At 34.2% G+C, this 15,799-nt stretch overlaps 2 protein-coding genes and 1 non-coding gene across 4 annotated transcripts in view; 1 reads left to right on the top strand and 2 right to left on the bottom strand.

The window, feature by feature from the left end:
* The window catches only part of LOC125662998 (short-chain dehydrogenase/reductase 3-like), a 12,720-nt gene extending 7,740 nt beyond the window's left edge, over positions 1–4,980 (bottom strand). Inside the window, exons 1-4 of the mRNA XM_048895329.2 lie at positions 4,726–4,980; positions 4,428–4,550; positions 3,790–3,930; positions 1,281–1,519 (exon numbers count right to left, since the gene is read on the bottom strand). Of these exons, the coding sequence (XP_048751286.1) occupies positions 1,281–1,519; positions 3,790–3,930; positions 4,428–4,550; positions 4,726–4,923 (701 nt within the window). The 5' untranslated portion in view covers positions 4,924–4,980. The remainder of the gene's footprint in view (positions 1–1,280; positions 1,520–3,789; positions 3,931–4,427; positions 4,551–4,725) is intronic.
* Positions 4,981–5,160: 180 nt separating this feature from the next.
* LOC125662979 (selenocysteine lyase-like) lies at positions 5,161–15,667 on the top strand. 2 transcript variants are annotated; one of them, XM_048895316.2, is made up of 12 exons: positions 5,161–5,227; positions 5,606–5,715; positions 6,756–6,827; positions 7,013–7,041; positions 7,872–8,040; positions 8,205–8,332; positions 8,424–8,582; positions 11,287–11,399; positions 11,986–12,106; positions 12,201–12,300; positions 14,217–14,286; positions 14,400–15,667. In XM_048895316.2, the coding sequence occupies exons 1-12, from the start codon at positions 5,175–5,177 to the stop codon at positions 14,554–14,556; spliced, it is 1,281 nt and encodes a 426-aa protein (XP_048751273.2). In that variant the 5' UTR covers positions 5,161–5,174; the 3' UTR covers positions 14,557–15,667. The 2 variants fall into 2 exon arrangements, with proteins under 2 accessions (XP_048751273.2, XP_056008917.1); XM_056152942.1 differs by lacking the exon at positions 5,161–5,227 and having other exon boundaries at positions 5,604–5,715; positions 5,926–6,827.
* Trnas-uga (transfer RNA serine (anticodon UGA)) lies at positions 6,404–6,476 on the bottom strand. The gene has a single exon. It is a non-coding gene; the product is annotated as a tRNA-Ser (tRNA).
* Positions 15,668–15,799: the final 132 nt, after the last annotated feature.

Here is a 15,799-nt window from a genome sequence, read left to right as displayed (position 1 = left end):
ATTCAGCTTATCTTAATATCACATAACTCATAACAGATACAATATAAAATTGATAACATCAAAAAACCAACTATACTCTTTTAATATGAAGTGTGGCATGTTGTTTACAAGGGGCAAGATCAAAAGTTCAATGTCTGGCAAAAAACTAAATTCACATAGTTTTCACCAAGATCCCCCTTTTAACAAGTCAAAATAGTTTTTACCCCCTCCCCCTAACTATTTGAATTTAGATTTATGTCCGACATTGATCTTTTGATTTCGCCCCTAAAACGGGTGTATCACTACTACAAAGAGAATAGCATAATATTTATTGTGCATTATATACAGGGTTATTTTTGCCCGGTGTTATTTTCGACTTTCTACACTTGCTGGCGGTTTGACCCCTTTTTGTATTTGCCAGTTGTGTTTAAAGAAAGATAAAAGAGAAAACAGTGTCAGCCAGTTTTAAATCACCCACTAACAATTACAATGTACTGCAAAATGAGCAAAATTAAAACGAACAAGTATTTCCCTGTATACAGAATATGGTTTTACAAAAATCGTGCTTAAATTTCTAGTACTGAGTAAAATAAAGATTAAAGTTCTACATGCAGCTTTAACATATGTATATATAAGTAGCCAGAATATTATAAATAAATGGCAGCTGTTAAAAATGATTGTTTCTGATTTATTCCCCAATTCTTCTATGTCCAGTAACAAGTACATGTAAGAGAAGCAAAAATCAAACAGAATTTAGCATGAATTACAAGAGTTACATCCCTTGACATACTCAAAATCATGCTTCTCTTTGTCAAGATTTTGGTTGAAATGCTATTTTTTTTAATATCTTAAATCCTGTTGTAATTGAACTATATATTGACTAATCAACTAAATGACTGGTTAAAATTATGTTGTAAATGAGCTATACATTGACTAATCAATTAGTTAGCTGGTTATTCAAAAAATAAAAATTTCATTTATAGACAATACATGAGGATATGAACATGATGAATTGTAACGGTGTGAAGCATTGAATTTTATACCTTCATGTATTTTCAAAAATAAAATTTATTTCTATTTGTATTTACATTTTATTTCCATTTCTGTCGGAACATACACTATATTCAATAGGATTCATATGTACATTGTTCAAAACTGCAACACATTCATGAGGAAATGGTTATCTTTACAATTTGTAAAGATATCAAAAGCAAAAAAGTATAACTAGAACACCAAAAAATTTTAAATTAAAAAAATAAATATATCATAAGTATCATACACAGCTTCACCTTAATTTTTACCTTAATTTCAATCCTGCAAACATCTGATTATCTACCAGATAGGGATGGACTGATGTCATGTGGATATTTTCATAATCCTGTATCTCCCAATGCAGTGCCTCCATGAGCCCTGTACTAGCGAACTTTGAACTACAGTAATCACCCACCCCGCTCATTCCGAGGAGACCCAGGACTGAACTAATGCTGACTAAATGGCCTCTGTTGGATTCCATCATGTCAGGAAGGACAGCTTTTATCGTCTGTGAAATCAGTAATGAAGATATTTAGTAGGTCCATAGATTATCAATTCGTGAATAGGAATAGGAAACTTGTAATTGGAATGAATGGCAAACCAGGACTGATAGGTAAACTTACATTGTCAGACAAACTTACACTGTCAGACAAACTTACACTGTCAGTCAAACTTACACTGTCAGACAAACTTACACTGTCAGTCAATCTTACACTGTCAGGCAAACTTACACTGTCAGACAAACTTACACTGTCAGTCAAACTTACACTGTCAGGCAAAGTTACACTGTCAGACAAACTTACACTGTCAGGCAAAGTTACACTGTCAGACAAACTTACACTGCAGGGCTTGAAGCTAACTTTTTACATCACCAGTCCAGCCGGTCGGATGGGGTATGATTTCAACCAGTCCGCAGAAAAATTTACCAGTCCAACAGAGTTTTCCAGAAATAATTAAACATATTTAATTTCGTTAATGTTATTAAAATGAAATTTAACTCAATATGTTTCAGGCAATATTGTAACACTTAAATGTGGGATTTATATTTACGAATCAGATTTGTCTGATATCTACAGATCGAAGCATGCCAAATGAGTGTATAAAATTTCATAAGTATATGCTTTAGAAAATTAACCAGTCCCATCGGACTGACTAAAACAAATGTCAGTCAGTCCGCCAGAATTTTAACGATGCAGTCATAGACTGACAGGCATATGTTAATTTCGGGCCCTGCACTGTAAGACAAACTTACACTGTCAGACAAACTTACACTGTCAGTCAAACTTACACTGTCAGACAAACTTACACTGTCAGACAAACTTACATTGTCAGACAAACTTAGTCTGCATACCTGTATACTGTATAGCTAAATTAATGCTGATATGAGCAGTGTCTAATAGATAAACTTGTTTTATTATTAATGTCAGAAAACTCCTTAAAACTGAAACTGTTTTTATTTGATTTAACGCCTAATTTTACACAAAGTATTCAATGGCGTTGTACATGTATAATATAAAAAGCTTTAAAAGAATAAACAATACATCATATACATGCAAACACACTCTACATATACTAAACTAAAAACGTACATTAAAACTGTCTAAACAAATGTGTTTTCAATTTGGCTTTAAAAGTATGTAAAGATTTGGACTGTCTTATTTCAGCCGGTAAACTGTTCCACAGTCTCGGACCAATGGTTCTGAAACTTCTAACACTGAAAGTTTTACGCCTGTTAAAAGGAACAATGTAGCAACTCTCAGAAGATTGAGCGGAGCGCAACTTTTTATTTGGTACCTGCTTCATTAAAAGTTCTGTTAAATACAATGGTGCTTCACCCACATGACAATTATACATGAAGGTCAATAACTTAAATAATATCCTAGAATCGATAGGTATATAACTAATGTAGGTCAATGAGAGCATCCCAAGAGCTGTCAAATTTCTTACAATTTAATACCAGCGTCGCACCCATGTTTTGGATTCTTTGCATTTTACATATTTCAGTCTGTGCTATGCAGTATAAACTCACGTTACAATAGTCCAAATGAGAAATTACAAAAAGTTAAAACCAAAATTTCTGTAGCTTCCTTTGTCAAATATTTGCGAATACTTTTAATCCTAAGATAATTGATCATAGCTGTTCAGCATCCTTAGTGATAAGCTAGTGCTTGTAGACTTACTGCTCTCTCTCTCTCTCTCTCTCTCTCTCTCTCTCTCCATATATATTATGTAAATATACACTAAGATATTCAAATTGTGTTCAGTGTTAGTTCATGAGATTTAATTGAAATCTTACAAATATTGTTATCAATCATGATTTATCAAATGTTTCAAAATGATAGAACTGCTTGAACACAGATGTGGATGAGAAAACTGAACTTACCCAGAAGTAAGCCATGATGTTGATATTGACAGACTGTATGAGAAAACTGAACTTACCCAGAAGTAAGCCATGATGTTGATATTGACAGATGTGTACGAGAAAACTGAACTTACCCAGAAGTAAGCCATGATGTTGATATTGACAGATTGTATGAGAAAACTGAACTTAACCAGAAGTAAGCCATGATGTTGATATTGACAGATGTGTACGAGAAAACTGAACTTACCCAGAAGTAAGCCATGATGTTGATATTGACAGATTGTATGAGAAAACTGAACTTAACCAGAAGTAAGCCATGATGTTGATATTGACAGATGTGTACAAGAAAACTGAACTTACCCAGAAGTAAGCCATGATGTTGATATTGACAGATTGTATGAGAAAACTGAACTTACCCAGAAGTAAGCCATGGTGTTGACATTGATGGTATGCACCACCTCCTCATCTGATGTGTCTATAATCTGGCTGCCATGGACTATTCCGGCATTGTTCACCAGAATTGTAACCGGTCCAGTCATCTTCTTTAAATTAGCATACTGTGGAATAAAAAATAAAACAAGTATATTGTATTGATCATATCAGTTGTCTATAGTGTTTAACCAAAAGTTTACAGTTTCATTCATTTTTCTTTTCAACCATGAATATTAATAACTCCTAGTATTATTCATTCAGTTTTGTTGTTGTTTGCACTAGATATATAATAAACTTGAAATACTTTCAGAATTTTGGAAAGATTAGCCAGATGTAATTTGTCTCTAGGACCAGTTGATAAATAACTCTACATAAAAATAGAATAAAATACTTTAATTTATTTCTAATTCAGAGTCCAAAATAGACAAACATGAAATAATTACAACAATGAAGAGATGAAATATGCCAAACAATAGAATATGCATATCAATCAATAACAATGACTGACAAGGCTTACTCATAAAATTGATATGTAATGTTCACTGCCCAGCATGAAATGTATGTATTGTAATCATGGTAATATTGATATGTACGGGTCAATGCATCCATGTGCTAACCTTACATTTTTATAAACGGCTTCTGATTTACTGACATCACACACCATATAGGAGCATTTCACACCCTGCTCTCTCACTTCCAAAGCTGTCTTCTTCAAAGTCTCCTCTGTTCTCCCCCATAAAATAATCTGCAATCGATGGAAACTTTTAAATATTTTGGTTTTAATGCAACAGGAAACTATGGATCTCATAACAATAAAAGTCCTTTTCATGGTATAGTGCTAAAAAAGAGAAAGAAAGAAAGACGCTAGACTGAAATTTGTTTAAAGGACCTATAGACGTGCTTTTAGAAAGTCGACTTACGTGTTGCGGCTTCTGTTTTGCAAACTCCAACGCCAAAGCCCTCCCGATACCCCGTCCGCCTCCAGTTATCAACACGATGTCATCACTTATGTCTTTCTTCTCGTTGAATAATAACCAAAAAACAAATGATGTGACAGTCAAATACGATACTCTACAGATAAGTCGAAGAAAGTCTACCACAACAAAAACGCTTTCCATCCTACCGACTACCGAGGCTCTCCTACGGCAACCATACTTTCACTTTAATCTGCCGCTTAGAACAATGAAACTGTATAATGTAAACATCACTGCCATGTATACACATTGACATATCGGTCATTGTTATCAATTGATGTTTTTTCATTTTTTATATCCACTGAAATATGATTTTACGATGAAAACATGATTTTGCAATGATTTATTAAATTAAGCCTGCACAATATTTTTTAATGCTTTAAGCGATATGAAAGATGAACAAAAACAAAAGTCACATGGATTCCGAACTCAACGGCAAGGCAAAGAGGTAGGGCGAACAAGAGGTGCTTGCCATCTGATTACACTGAATTTGCTTGTTTTGGTTTTTTCTTCACAACCAATCTGTGTTTCTTGGTTGACTCTTGAATTCATCAGTAAACATGACTAGATTATGATAATGCATGACTTACATGTAAATAAATGTTATGGCATCACTATCTTTAGGGTACATCCTAGATTTCTCTGACTCTAACCCCCGCTTTTATATATGACATGTGCGGGGGACACACATGTCACAATATAAAAGCAGGAGTAAGAGTAAGAGGAATATCGGATTATCTTTAGAAGTGCCCCGGTGATTGAAGAAATGGGTTAGTAATTAATGGGAGGAATACCATGATAATCTGTTACGTTTTTGTTATTGCAGTCTGTATCTCGATAACAATGCCACAACTCCTCTGGAACCAGATGTCATAAATGCCATTACATCTGCCTTGTCCAAAGCCTGGGGGAACCCTAGTAGCTCCCATTCTGAAGGTATCAACGGCAAAATTGCAATTATAGAAATCGTTTAATGATAATCATTTCTGTATATAAGTGCATTTTACATCTCCTATGAACTTGCATAGATTATATCAGTTGCTAAACGTGTATAATTTGATATTTTGCATTTTGTAAGATTAACTTTATAGTGGTTTAGATTTTTAAAAAAAAAAAAGATGTTTAGATTTGTTGCTTGTGTAACAGGAAGGGACAGAATGCAATGGACCAGACCTGGATTTGAACCCAGGCGTCCTGAATCTCTAGTCAGGTGCTCTACCAACTGAGCTATCTGGCCACTGGCGATCAAACCCGGCTGACCACTACATTCCTCCCTCCTTAAATGTCTTCACATTTGAAGACATCAATGCAGGATCTTTATCCCCTGGCAGGTATTATCACCTGTCAGTTCCAGGGACTGGTCACAGCTCCAAATGTTACAGGAAGGGAAAAAATGCAACAGACCAGACCGGGATTCGAACCTGGGCCCCCTGAATTCTCTAGTCAGGTGCTCTACCAACTGAGCTATCTGGCCACTGGCGATCAAACCCGACTGACCACTACACTCTTCCCTCCTTAGATGTCTTCGCACTTGAAGACATCAACCCAGGCTCTTAATCCCCTGGCAGGCATTTTCACCTGGCAGTTCCAGGGGCTGGTGTAACAGGAAGGGAGAAAATGCAATGGGCCAGACCAGGATTCGAACCCGGGCCCCATGAATCTCAAGTCAGGTGCTCTACCAACTGAGCTATCTGGACACCAGTGATCGAACCCGGCTGACCGCTTTACTTGATTATGAAATCATGATTAAAGAGTATTACTTTACTAAATCTAGGATGTGACAATTAAATTGTTCCATTTTACAATTAGCTGTTTATTTCGAATTAAGACAACATTCCTTTCATTAAGAGTAACATATGTTTTACACATTTGAGAAAAAAATATTGCATTTGTAAATTTTGAAAAAGGGAATTCTCTGAGCAGCATTTACTTCATAAACTAAAGTGCACATCATGAAGTATGCCTGACATTTATAGGTGTAGAAGCTAAGACTGTGATTCAGGAATCTCGCCAGAATGTTGCTGAAATGTTGGGAGCTAAATCTTCAGGTATTTCTAATCTACCATTTTATTTTATTTTGGTGGAAAAAGGCACCCCTTTCTTCTGAATTAAAGCAGTTTTATTTTCATATTTCCAAGTTTGTTTCTAATGTTATAATAGTAAGGAAGCACAGTATTATTTAGTGTAATATATTATGATTAATTACTAGTTGTTTTGGCATATTTGTTTTCAGATGTTATATTTACATCGGGAGGGACAGAGGTTTGTACTGTTTGAGTGGATCCCACTCTTTTTTTAATTTATTTACCTATTTGAACATATATTTTACTACTAATAACAGCATGTTTTTTTATAATGAGAAGAGGAATTTTACTCTGTCTCATTATATAAATATTGCATGTAGTTGAGGGTAACATTGAAAATTTTCACCCCGAGAAAACCATTGTCAACCGAGGCAAAGCCGAGGTTGACAATGGTTTCTTGAGGGGTGAAAATTTTCAATGTTACCCTCAACTACATGCAATATTTGTTAAGTTATACTGAATGTTATATAAACAACAAAGCAGAAAGACTTATATCTGTTTACATTTAATCAATCACTGTCATGCGATATTTCGTATATCGATGCGCGAATTTGCGTTTATTACAAACGCTCAGACGACGTCGTCTAACAATCTACGGCGAACCGTATGCGCATGAATTTGAAGCATGTGATAATTTTTTATAATATCACCCGTTGTCAAGTATTGTTACCCGTTGCTAGATACTATCACCCTAGAGCGCGTACCTTCTGTTCTCAGAGGGTAATAAATTGAATATGTTTATCTTGGAGAGAGCTGACGGAGAAAGATCATAGAGAATGGAAGCTCTCTTACTCTCTACTGCCGACCCTCAAGATCGGAAAGAATGGAGATCTGAGGTGAGATCTGCCATGCGTGCAGCTAGCCAGATACCTGGAAGGGGGCCCACTAGTGTGGACACTACCTGTAATTCTGCACGGAAATAAAAAGGAACCGACAACAACAAAAAATGCTTCTCGGCCATTCAGATATGAGTATTTTACATGAAAGTATAATAATATGATTTTTCAGGGAAACAACATGATTCTCCATACAGGTGTGAAATATTTCCACTCAGAAAGAGGGTTGAGTCATGGTGGACTGACAGACAAAGAGCACCTGCCACATTTCATTACTTCTAATTTGGAGCATGATGCCGTCAAACTTGTACTGGAGCACTTTGCTGAGGAAGGAATTGCAGGTCAGAGAGATAATATTGATGCATATACATGTAAATGTATGTCTACAAACCAAATATCTACCAGAACTGAGCATTTGCTTAGGAAAAAAGATGCATAAAACATACTTTTCAAGTAAATTTTCTATTTCTACATTTGTATTTCTCTTACTTTTGTATGTCTTAAGGTGTAACATTTGTACCTGCTTCTCCAAAGACTGGTCATGTGATGGTTGATGATGTCATTGCTGCCATTCGACCTTCGACCTGTATGATTTCTGTTATGCTTGCCAATAATGAGACTGGCATAATACAGGTGTGAATTTCAATAAAATCTTGATAAAATTCCTACCCTTCTTAATGTGGTTCTAAACCTGTATTTAATTAAGCATATATTCATTGTACAGCCAGTAAAAGAGATATTTGAAAGAGTCCGACAGATCAACGCCTCCAGAAAACCCATGCCCAAGATCCTCCTTCACACTGATGCAGCTCAGGCAATCGGAAAAATCTCTGTCAATGTACAGGATTTGGGAACAGATTATCTTACTGTAGTAGGACACAAGGTTTGTCGTTTAATTTGCAACATACGAAACACAGGAGATTAAATCAATTTTTGGTCCAAAACTCTATGTCCGACTTATAGGCGCGTCCTAAGAAGATTGGTATTTTTATGGGCAGCGTAATGTAGTGTTTTTTAAACAACTCCGATGATTATCATGGACTACCACACAAATGATTATTGTTCTCAAATATCTAGACATATTGTATTGTTTATGTATTTTAAAATTATGTACAGTGGAGCCTCGGTAATCCGGACGCCATTAATCCGGACGCTTCACCTTCCGGACGATTTTTTTAGGGAACGGAATTTTTATACATTATTTTGCATCATTAATCCGGAAATTCGCGTTCCGGATCCGGACGGTCACCTTTTACTACAAAACGTTATAATGCATTGAAAATTGTACCGTTAATCCGGACAGTAATTTTGTTTAGGGAAGGTCTGTGTCGGACAATTTTAGCAAGGTGTAAATTATAAAGAAAACAAGCCAAACTGTCTAATTGAAGCGATTACCTGTACCCTGTCAACACCTCCCTCCAATAAGGTGGTGTGTGATGATAAGTCCGTTAGATAGCACGTGCCGATCGAGACATTGTATTGCCAATTTTCGCACATAAGATCTTTATTGCGTGTAGTGTTGAATTTTGTAAATAAATCTGTAGCATATTATTTTATAGTCTTGATCAATACCCTAATAGTATTAATAAATTAAACATCATGCCGTAATGATAATTTTTTTAACTGCTACACGTATCAGTTTTACTGATTTGTAAATTGATATCGGCTTATTCAAATCTAAAGAGTGTAGATTATACTTCTAGATTCTGGATTTTATTCTGTTGATTGGCGTGAAATATACATGTATGTTCATGCATATGTATATATAGTATGATTTTTTAACGTTTAGAATGTCGCGCATGTAGAATGTACCTGTGTACGATTGATTCTTGTTACGATGTTGTAGAGCTTTATTGCTTTCGAAATTTTAAACTCTGCGTAGAAGTGAGAAAATTACCATTTTAAGGAAAATGACAATTAAATTCTGTATGTACCTGTAATGTTAATTTCACCCGAGTTTTGTTCCGGTATTATCGCATCATGAAAATAATAGGTGCGCGTGACTAGATCAAAGCAGTAGTAGGTCTTGATATTACGAGCTTAAATGATTTTGTTTTCCTGATATTGTCTTGGATAATTATAGAATAAGAAATATAAAGTCTGGCAGATTGAATTTTGGTTAAAGAATGTTGTCAACTGACATGATAATCACGAAATTCTTATATCAACTTTGGACGATGAAGATTGCTTTAACAGACCGCCGAACCCGTGAACCGTGACAGATGGAAATTACCGGCCTCTTTAAGAAGTGAAAGTGTGGTGAAATGTTTGAAATGTAAATGATTATGTTAGTTACTAATGATTTAATAACTTATAGTTACATAAAGTGCTTAATTATTTGTTTTAGTGCATACGGTACACAGTTTTGTATATTTTTTTAGGGATCATATGTATGTACAATGTAAGCACAGGCAAATACACTGAACACGTACATTAAATTTTAGTGCTTTGAAATACATGTAAATGTTAACATTATCATAATTTATTTACTAATGCAAATGGTTAAATCCAATGATGGAATGTGTTTAATTCACTATGCATCAATAAAATAGGCACATATTGGCTACTTATGCAAAGCTAGAAAATATGCGATTCAATTATCCGGACGCTTCATTTATCCGGACGATTTTGCTGGGAACCAAAGTGTCCGGATTAACGAGGCTCCACTGTATAAAGTACGAGTATTTACATATTTTTATCTAGTTAAAAATTATTTACATAACGGTAACTAATACTTTCAATTCAACTAATCTATCGTTTATCGGTAAAATTGAATTACGAACCCGATTTAATATTGAAATATTCATATGTATACCGGCTGAAATATATTTCATAAAAGATTGAATATTGTTAACAGATAATTTAGATCATCATTCTTGACTCTTAAAAGCTCTATTGTTGATACAATGAATTATACCCGAATCCCACAATAAGTTTTCGCCAGGCGCGTGCCACTAAGTAAACATGGTGTCAGGTACTGGTAATTAGGAGACCATAATTGCTTAGGTAAACAAGGGATCATTGTCCATAATAGATCAAGGGTTGCTTTTAAACCCCAAACAGATATGGCTTGGATATTAAGCACCTCATAATTATTAATTTCTTAAATTATTTTTTGAAACATAGGTAGAAACATTAGAGCATTGACTTGAAATTGTCAACCGATTCTGACAAAAATTTGTACCGACTTGTAAGCGGATCAATGGCAAATTCCTTCAAAATAACCTTAAAAAATACAACCGACTTATAGGCGAGTATATATACATGTATATATATATAAAATTATATATATATATATATATATATGTGTGTGTAAGGATGAAAGAGTAAATTATTATAATGTAGAAAGCATCTTATAGCTCTGCATACATTATACCCTTTACGTTATGTGTATTAGATCAATGACACACTGTGAATGGTGAATTTATCATCATGGTGACTCATTATTCAACATGTATAATGTGTCAACAAAATAATTGAAAATAAGAAAACCATCTCTTACGAATTTAAGATTAAACTGGTTTAAAAGATTTTTGCTGCACACGAAATCTTAACAATTTAAAAAGAATTTCTTTCCCCATTTACAGTTTTATGGGCCCAGAATAGGGGTCATTTATGTGAGAGACCTGGGGTCAGGCAAGGAGGCGCCACTGCACCCCATGTTTTATGGAGGAGGACAGGAGAGGCACTACAGACCAGGGTACCTGTTCTGTATGACATTAAAACATTCTATTCATCATTCACTACCTCACTAGTGTTCAAGCAAGTTTTCTGTCTGAAATGGTAGAAAGTAAAAGTGATCTGTCTAATCCATTACGAAGTTATGATGTATCATTCTTTTATAAAGTGAAGTTGTCATTACTGTAAACATGGTTATTTATGCGTGGGGGGAAATTTACACTAATGACACAGTCACGTAATACCTATAAATATTTGATATAATATATATTATCATATGAGATATAATATTCCATTTCCGTGTATTTTTCCCCTACGGATAATGTTGGACGTGGAAAAACGCGTACTTACCCCCCCCCCCCCCCCACTTTTACAGTATACAGATGATACACATTTCAAGTAATACACCTGTACATAAATGCTTACAAATATCTCTTGTAGGACAGTGTTCTGCAGTCTGATTAAAATCAAACCTCTCACTTCACTTGATATACGGACATTCGCAGCGTGGGAACTCATATCAAGCAAAGTGAGAGGTTTGATTTTAATTAGACTGAGTGTTCTGCTACGTAGTGGGATAGATATGGTTATATATGTATCTCTTTCAGAACTGAAAACACAGCAATGATAGCAGGGCTAGGTCGAGCAGCAAAACTGGTGACAGAAAATATAGACAAATATACTAGACATATGGAAAAAGTCAGAGACTACCTTGAGGAGAAGTTAAAAGTCAGTAATGGATATCTTGGCAAAAATAATTAAATGTAATGTGTAACCTTTCAGCATGTATTTACATGTAAGTGTAAAATTTTCTGTTGTATAGATGGAGTTTGGTGAGGATGTTTGTTTCAATGGAAAGTTTGATAAAAGTCAAAGGATCCCCAACACCTGTAATGTGTCATTCTTAACCGTGGACTGCAGTGGTGAGTCCCATATCACACAACTAGAGTCTCTACGAATTTACCATATTTATTATACCATTAGCTTATCTTAACCAAAAACTTCAATTACTGTACATACTTGCACATAAGTCAGGGTTTTTATTTTGACTCTTAAGGCTTAGTCCAACTTGCCTGCACACACTTCTGTCAGATTTTTTTATGCAGCACAACTTGCAACATTTGATGGCATTTTTAAAGAGTTAGTGTCGGTTTAATAACTAACAAATCAATAAGAGTGATAGTTTAAAAGTACTGATTCATGATTTTCCTCCCAAATTTTGTTTTTCACTTTTAATAATCAAAATTTATTGTCTAATGTGTTCAAATTTGGTTTCACAAAAAATTAAGTTTATACATCATTACAGAAGCTCATTGTAGAGAGTTTATTATTTGTTTTGTACAGAAAGATGTTTACGATGTTTTCAAAATAAATGGATATTGATCTAAGTAAAAGGTAAATTTGTAACTGTACAAAATTGAAATGCATTAAATTACAAAATTAACATTTGAATTTTCATTGGTTGTTTGTAAACATAAAAAAGACTCATCTTTGTTTACATAACACAGAGTTAAGGCTAAAAGATTGCACTTATCCTTGCTTTCAAAAGGTCCAAATTTTGGTTGTCATCATTAAATGAGTTATATTTTTAATGCTTATTAATAAGAACAAAAATGGAAAAAAATATTTTTTTCAAAAATTGTGAACCAGTCCCTTCAAATTGCAAAATAATAATACTAAGTATTTATATACCACTGTGATGTTATGAATTAAAATATATTTACAATGTAATTCATCATTTACTAAAGGTAAAGTCAATGTACAGCATTTTTATGCACTGAATATTTACTACGTACTGTAAAACAGCTTTTATTTGCATGCATGAAAATTTCGCGAGATTATCGAGAACCTCATAATCACGAATATTTCTCGTCACCAACCAGGCTCTATCACAAAAATTACTTGCCACGAACCAGTGTACTACAGGTGAATCACGAAATAAAGTAGCCAGGAATAAAAGTTGGTTTACATTATTAAAATGTGCAGTGTGGATGTGTTTGTTTTTCTAAGTTTACCTTATTTAAAAAAGGGCTTATGCCATCAAACCAACAGGGACTGCCATTGTCAAATTAAAGGGGCACACAGTGTTATTGGTGCCTGTTATTTATTGTACTTAACTACAGTAATTAATTTTTACATGGACCAGGAGGATGGCTTACATAGTGTCATGCCTCCTAATAAAAGATAGCTTAAATTAGATTAATTTTTCTCTCTGTAATATCCAAGTTTTATGTGGTAAAATATGATCACCGTGCTGAAAAGACAAAAAATGGAGAGAAAAAACTTTGAAAATAGGTATGAAGTTGACGGACAATCTGATAAAAGATACATGTATAAAAGTGTCAATGTCAAATTCCGAAAAAGTTGTCAGAAAAACGGTCACTGACTTTATACATAAGGGTCAACCTATATGCTAGTAGATTGTGTGTGTATATATATATATATATATATATATATACACACAATCTATATATATATATATATATGTATATATGCCAAGATGGTCGAGCGGTCTAGCGTGCTGGTTACATGCTGCTAGGAGATTTGGTTCCGCAGGTCGTGAGTTCAACCCCAGGTAGGGGCGGAAGTGGGTATCCAGTGAAATTTTCTGTGCTTTATATTAATTATTTCTTCACTTAGGGCAGTTATGTTCATTTAAGAGTTCATTGCTATTTCTGTGCTTTATATATATATATATATATATATATATATATATATATATATACAGTAGCCATTCTGATCAATGTTCATTCGGAGTACGACTATGTCTTTTTATCTGTCGGAATTTATTAAAAATGAACAGATTATATCCTAAGCAGGTCCCTGGTGTTCATTTTAGGTTTCTTGGTATTATCAATGTGTAAGCAGGTGCAAGCCAGTATTGGAGCTGCCTGTCACTCCCAAAGCAGGTAAGTACTGTACTCTGGTAACAATGTGTATGATTTGTGAGAGAGAGAGAGAGAGGAGAGAGGGAGAATGAAAAAGAATTTGGAATAATTTATCATTTTTTCTGACTTTACAGACCTTCTCCAATTTTGCTGGCATTAGGTATAGAAGAGACTGTGGCAAAGAGAGCAATTCGGTTATCAGTGGGAAGGGAGACAACTCAGGAAGATATCGATTGTGCTGTGAATGATCTCAAACAAGCTCTAGATGGAATAAAAAATGACAAAAGTTAACATTTCTGAAATTTCTAATCCTTTTGTCCATTACAGCATAAATCACTCTTGTTGTCAGTTTGCCGCATTTGTTAGAATTTTGTCAGGAGCCCTGATTAAACTCTTTAGTTTGTGAACTAATTTTTATTGAAATGTACAATCAGGAACAATAGCATTTTCAACTTGATAATTCTTTTCTCTGGGATCAAATCTTCTTGCATAATTACCAGTGTATGGTGCTAGACGGCAAATCTTGTTATCGGCGGAATTTTCTAATCCCAAACGTACTAATGAAACATTCTATTAACCCGAATGAACTGAATCAGATCTGTGTTAGAGCTCTACACTTAATTCCGTTACACACATCAAAACATTAAAGTTTCTATGAGTAATTGGTGACTTTTATGACAGAAAGCTTTGTATTACTGTTGTGCTTTTAACAGTCTTATGTTGTTGTTTTTGTATACACATGTATTATGTTCTTACAACCCGGTGCTCTCAGTCTTTCATGCATCTTTAATGTTTGAATTATGGGCAATCTCAATATGATATACTGCATGAACATGTATTTAATTTGTTAATGTGTAATTGTAATTTAACTCGATGCATAATATACTATAAATGTCACATGTGTAATTAAATTCATATGTTTTGTGAATTGAAATGTTTATAAGCATGTGAATATGTGAACTACACATTATTATAATGTATAATTAATTTGGCGCTTTCTTAGAACATTTATTGCGCCAAATATTTTACGTTGTCTTTTACTATGACATACATGAAGTCATGACGTCTAGTTATGTATTGTTGTTTTTTAAATTTCACTGAAGAGCCGTAGAGCGGTAGCGCTTTGGGATATACGTGAAGTCGTGATCTGAATTTTTTATATATTTTGCCTACAACAAGGACTTATTTTATTCTAATATGTAATGTTTGATATACACTGTACATGGGTAAAGTGTACATGTTTAATAATGTGCATGTGCATATGTTCTCTTTTTGTTATGCATGTGTATCATGTTCTATGTTATTTTGAATTATACCTCAGTAATTGATATCCATGTCAGCTTATATTAGCTATGTTTGTAAAACCTCCACTTGAAATAAAATTTTCTTGTATTTACTTTCATAACAGTTTGATATGTATCTGTCTGGCCTTGCATACATGTGCATGTAAAATGAAAGAAAGCAAAAGTGAGCAAGCTCACATACCCCACAATCCAACATTGCTTGACAATGCCTCACATAATGAATGGTAATG

This window comes from Ostrea edulis, chromosome 1, assembly GCF_947568905.1.
Source record: "Ostrea edulis chromosome 1, xbOstEdul1.1, whole genome shotgun sequence".
Lineage (NCBI taxonomy): Eukaryota > Metazoa > Mollusca > Bivalvia > Ostreida > Ostreidae > Ostrea > Ostrea edulis.
Note: the sequence above shows the minus strand (reverse complement) of the source record. Positions and strands in the feature narration are given on the sequence as shown.

Excerpts from the sequence above, each read along its gene's own strand:
- LOC125662979 (XM_048895316.2), top strand. The coding sequence starts at position 5,175 with ATGAACAAAAACAAAAGTCACATGGATTCCGAACTCAACGGCAAGGCA. Across the intron at positions 6,828-7,012 it reads GTTGGGAGCTAAATCTTCAG|ATGTTATATTTACATCGGGA; the intron begins GTATTTCTAATC and ends ATTTGTTTTCAG. Across the intron at positions 8,583-11,286 it reads TTACTGTAGTAGGACACAAG|TTTTATGGGCCCAGAATAGG; the intron begins GTTTGTCGTTTA and ends CCCCATTTACAG.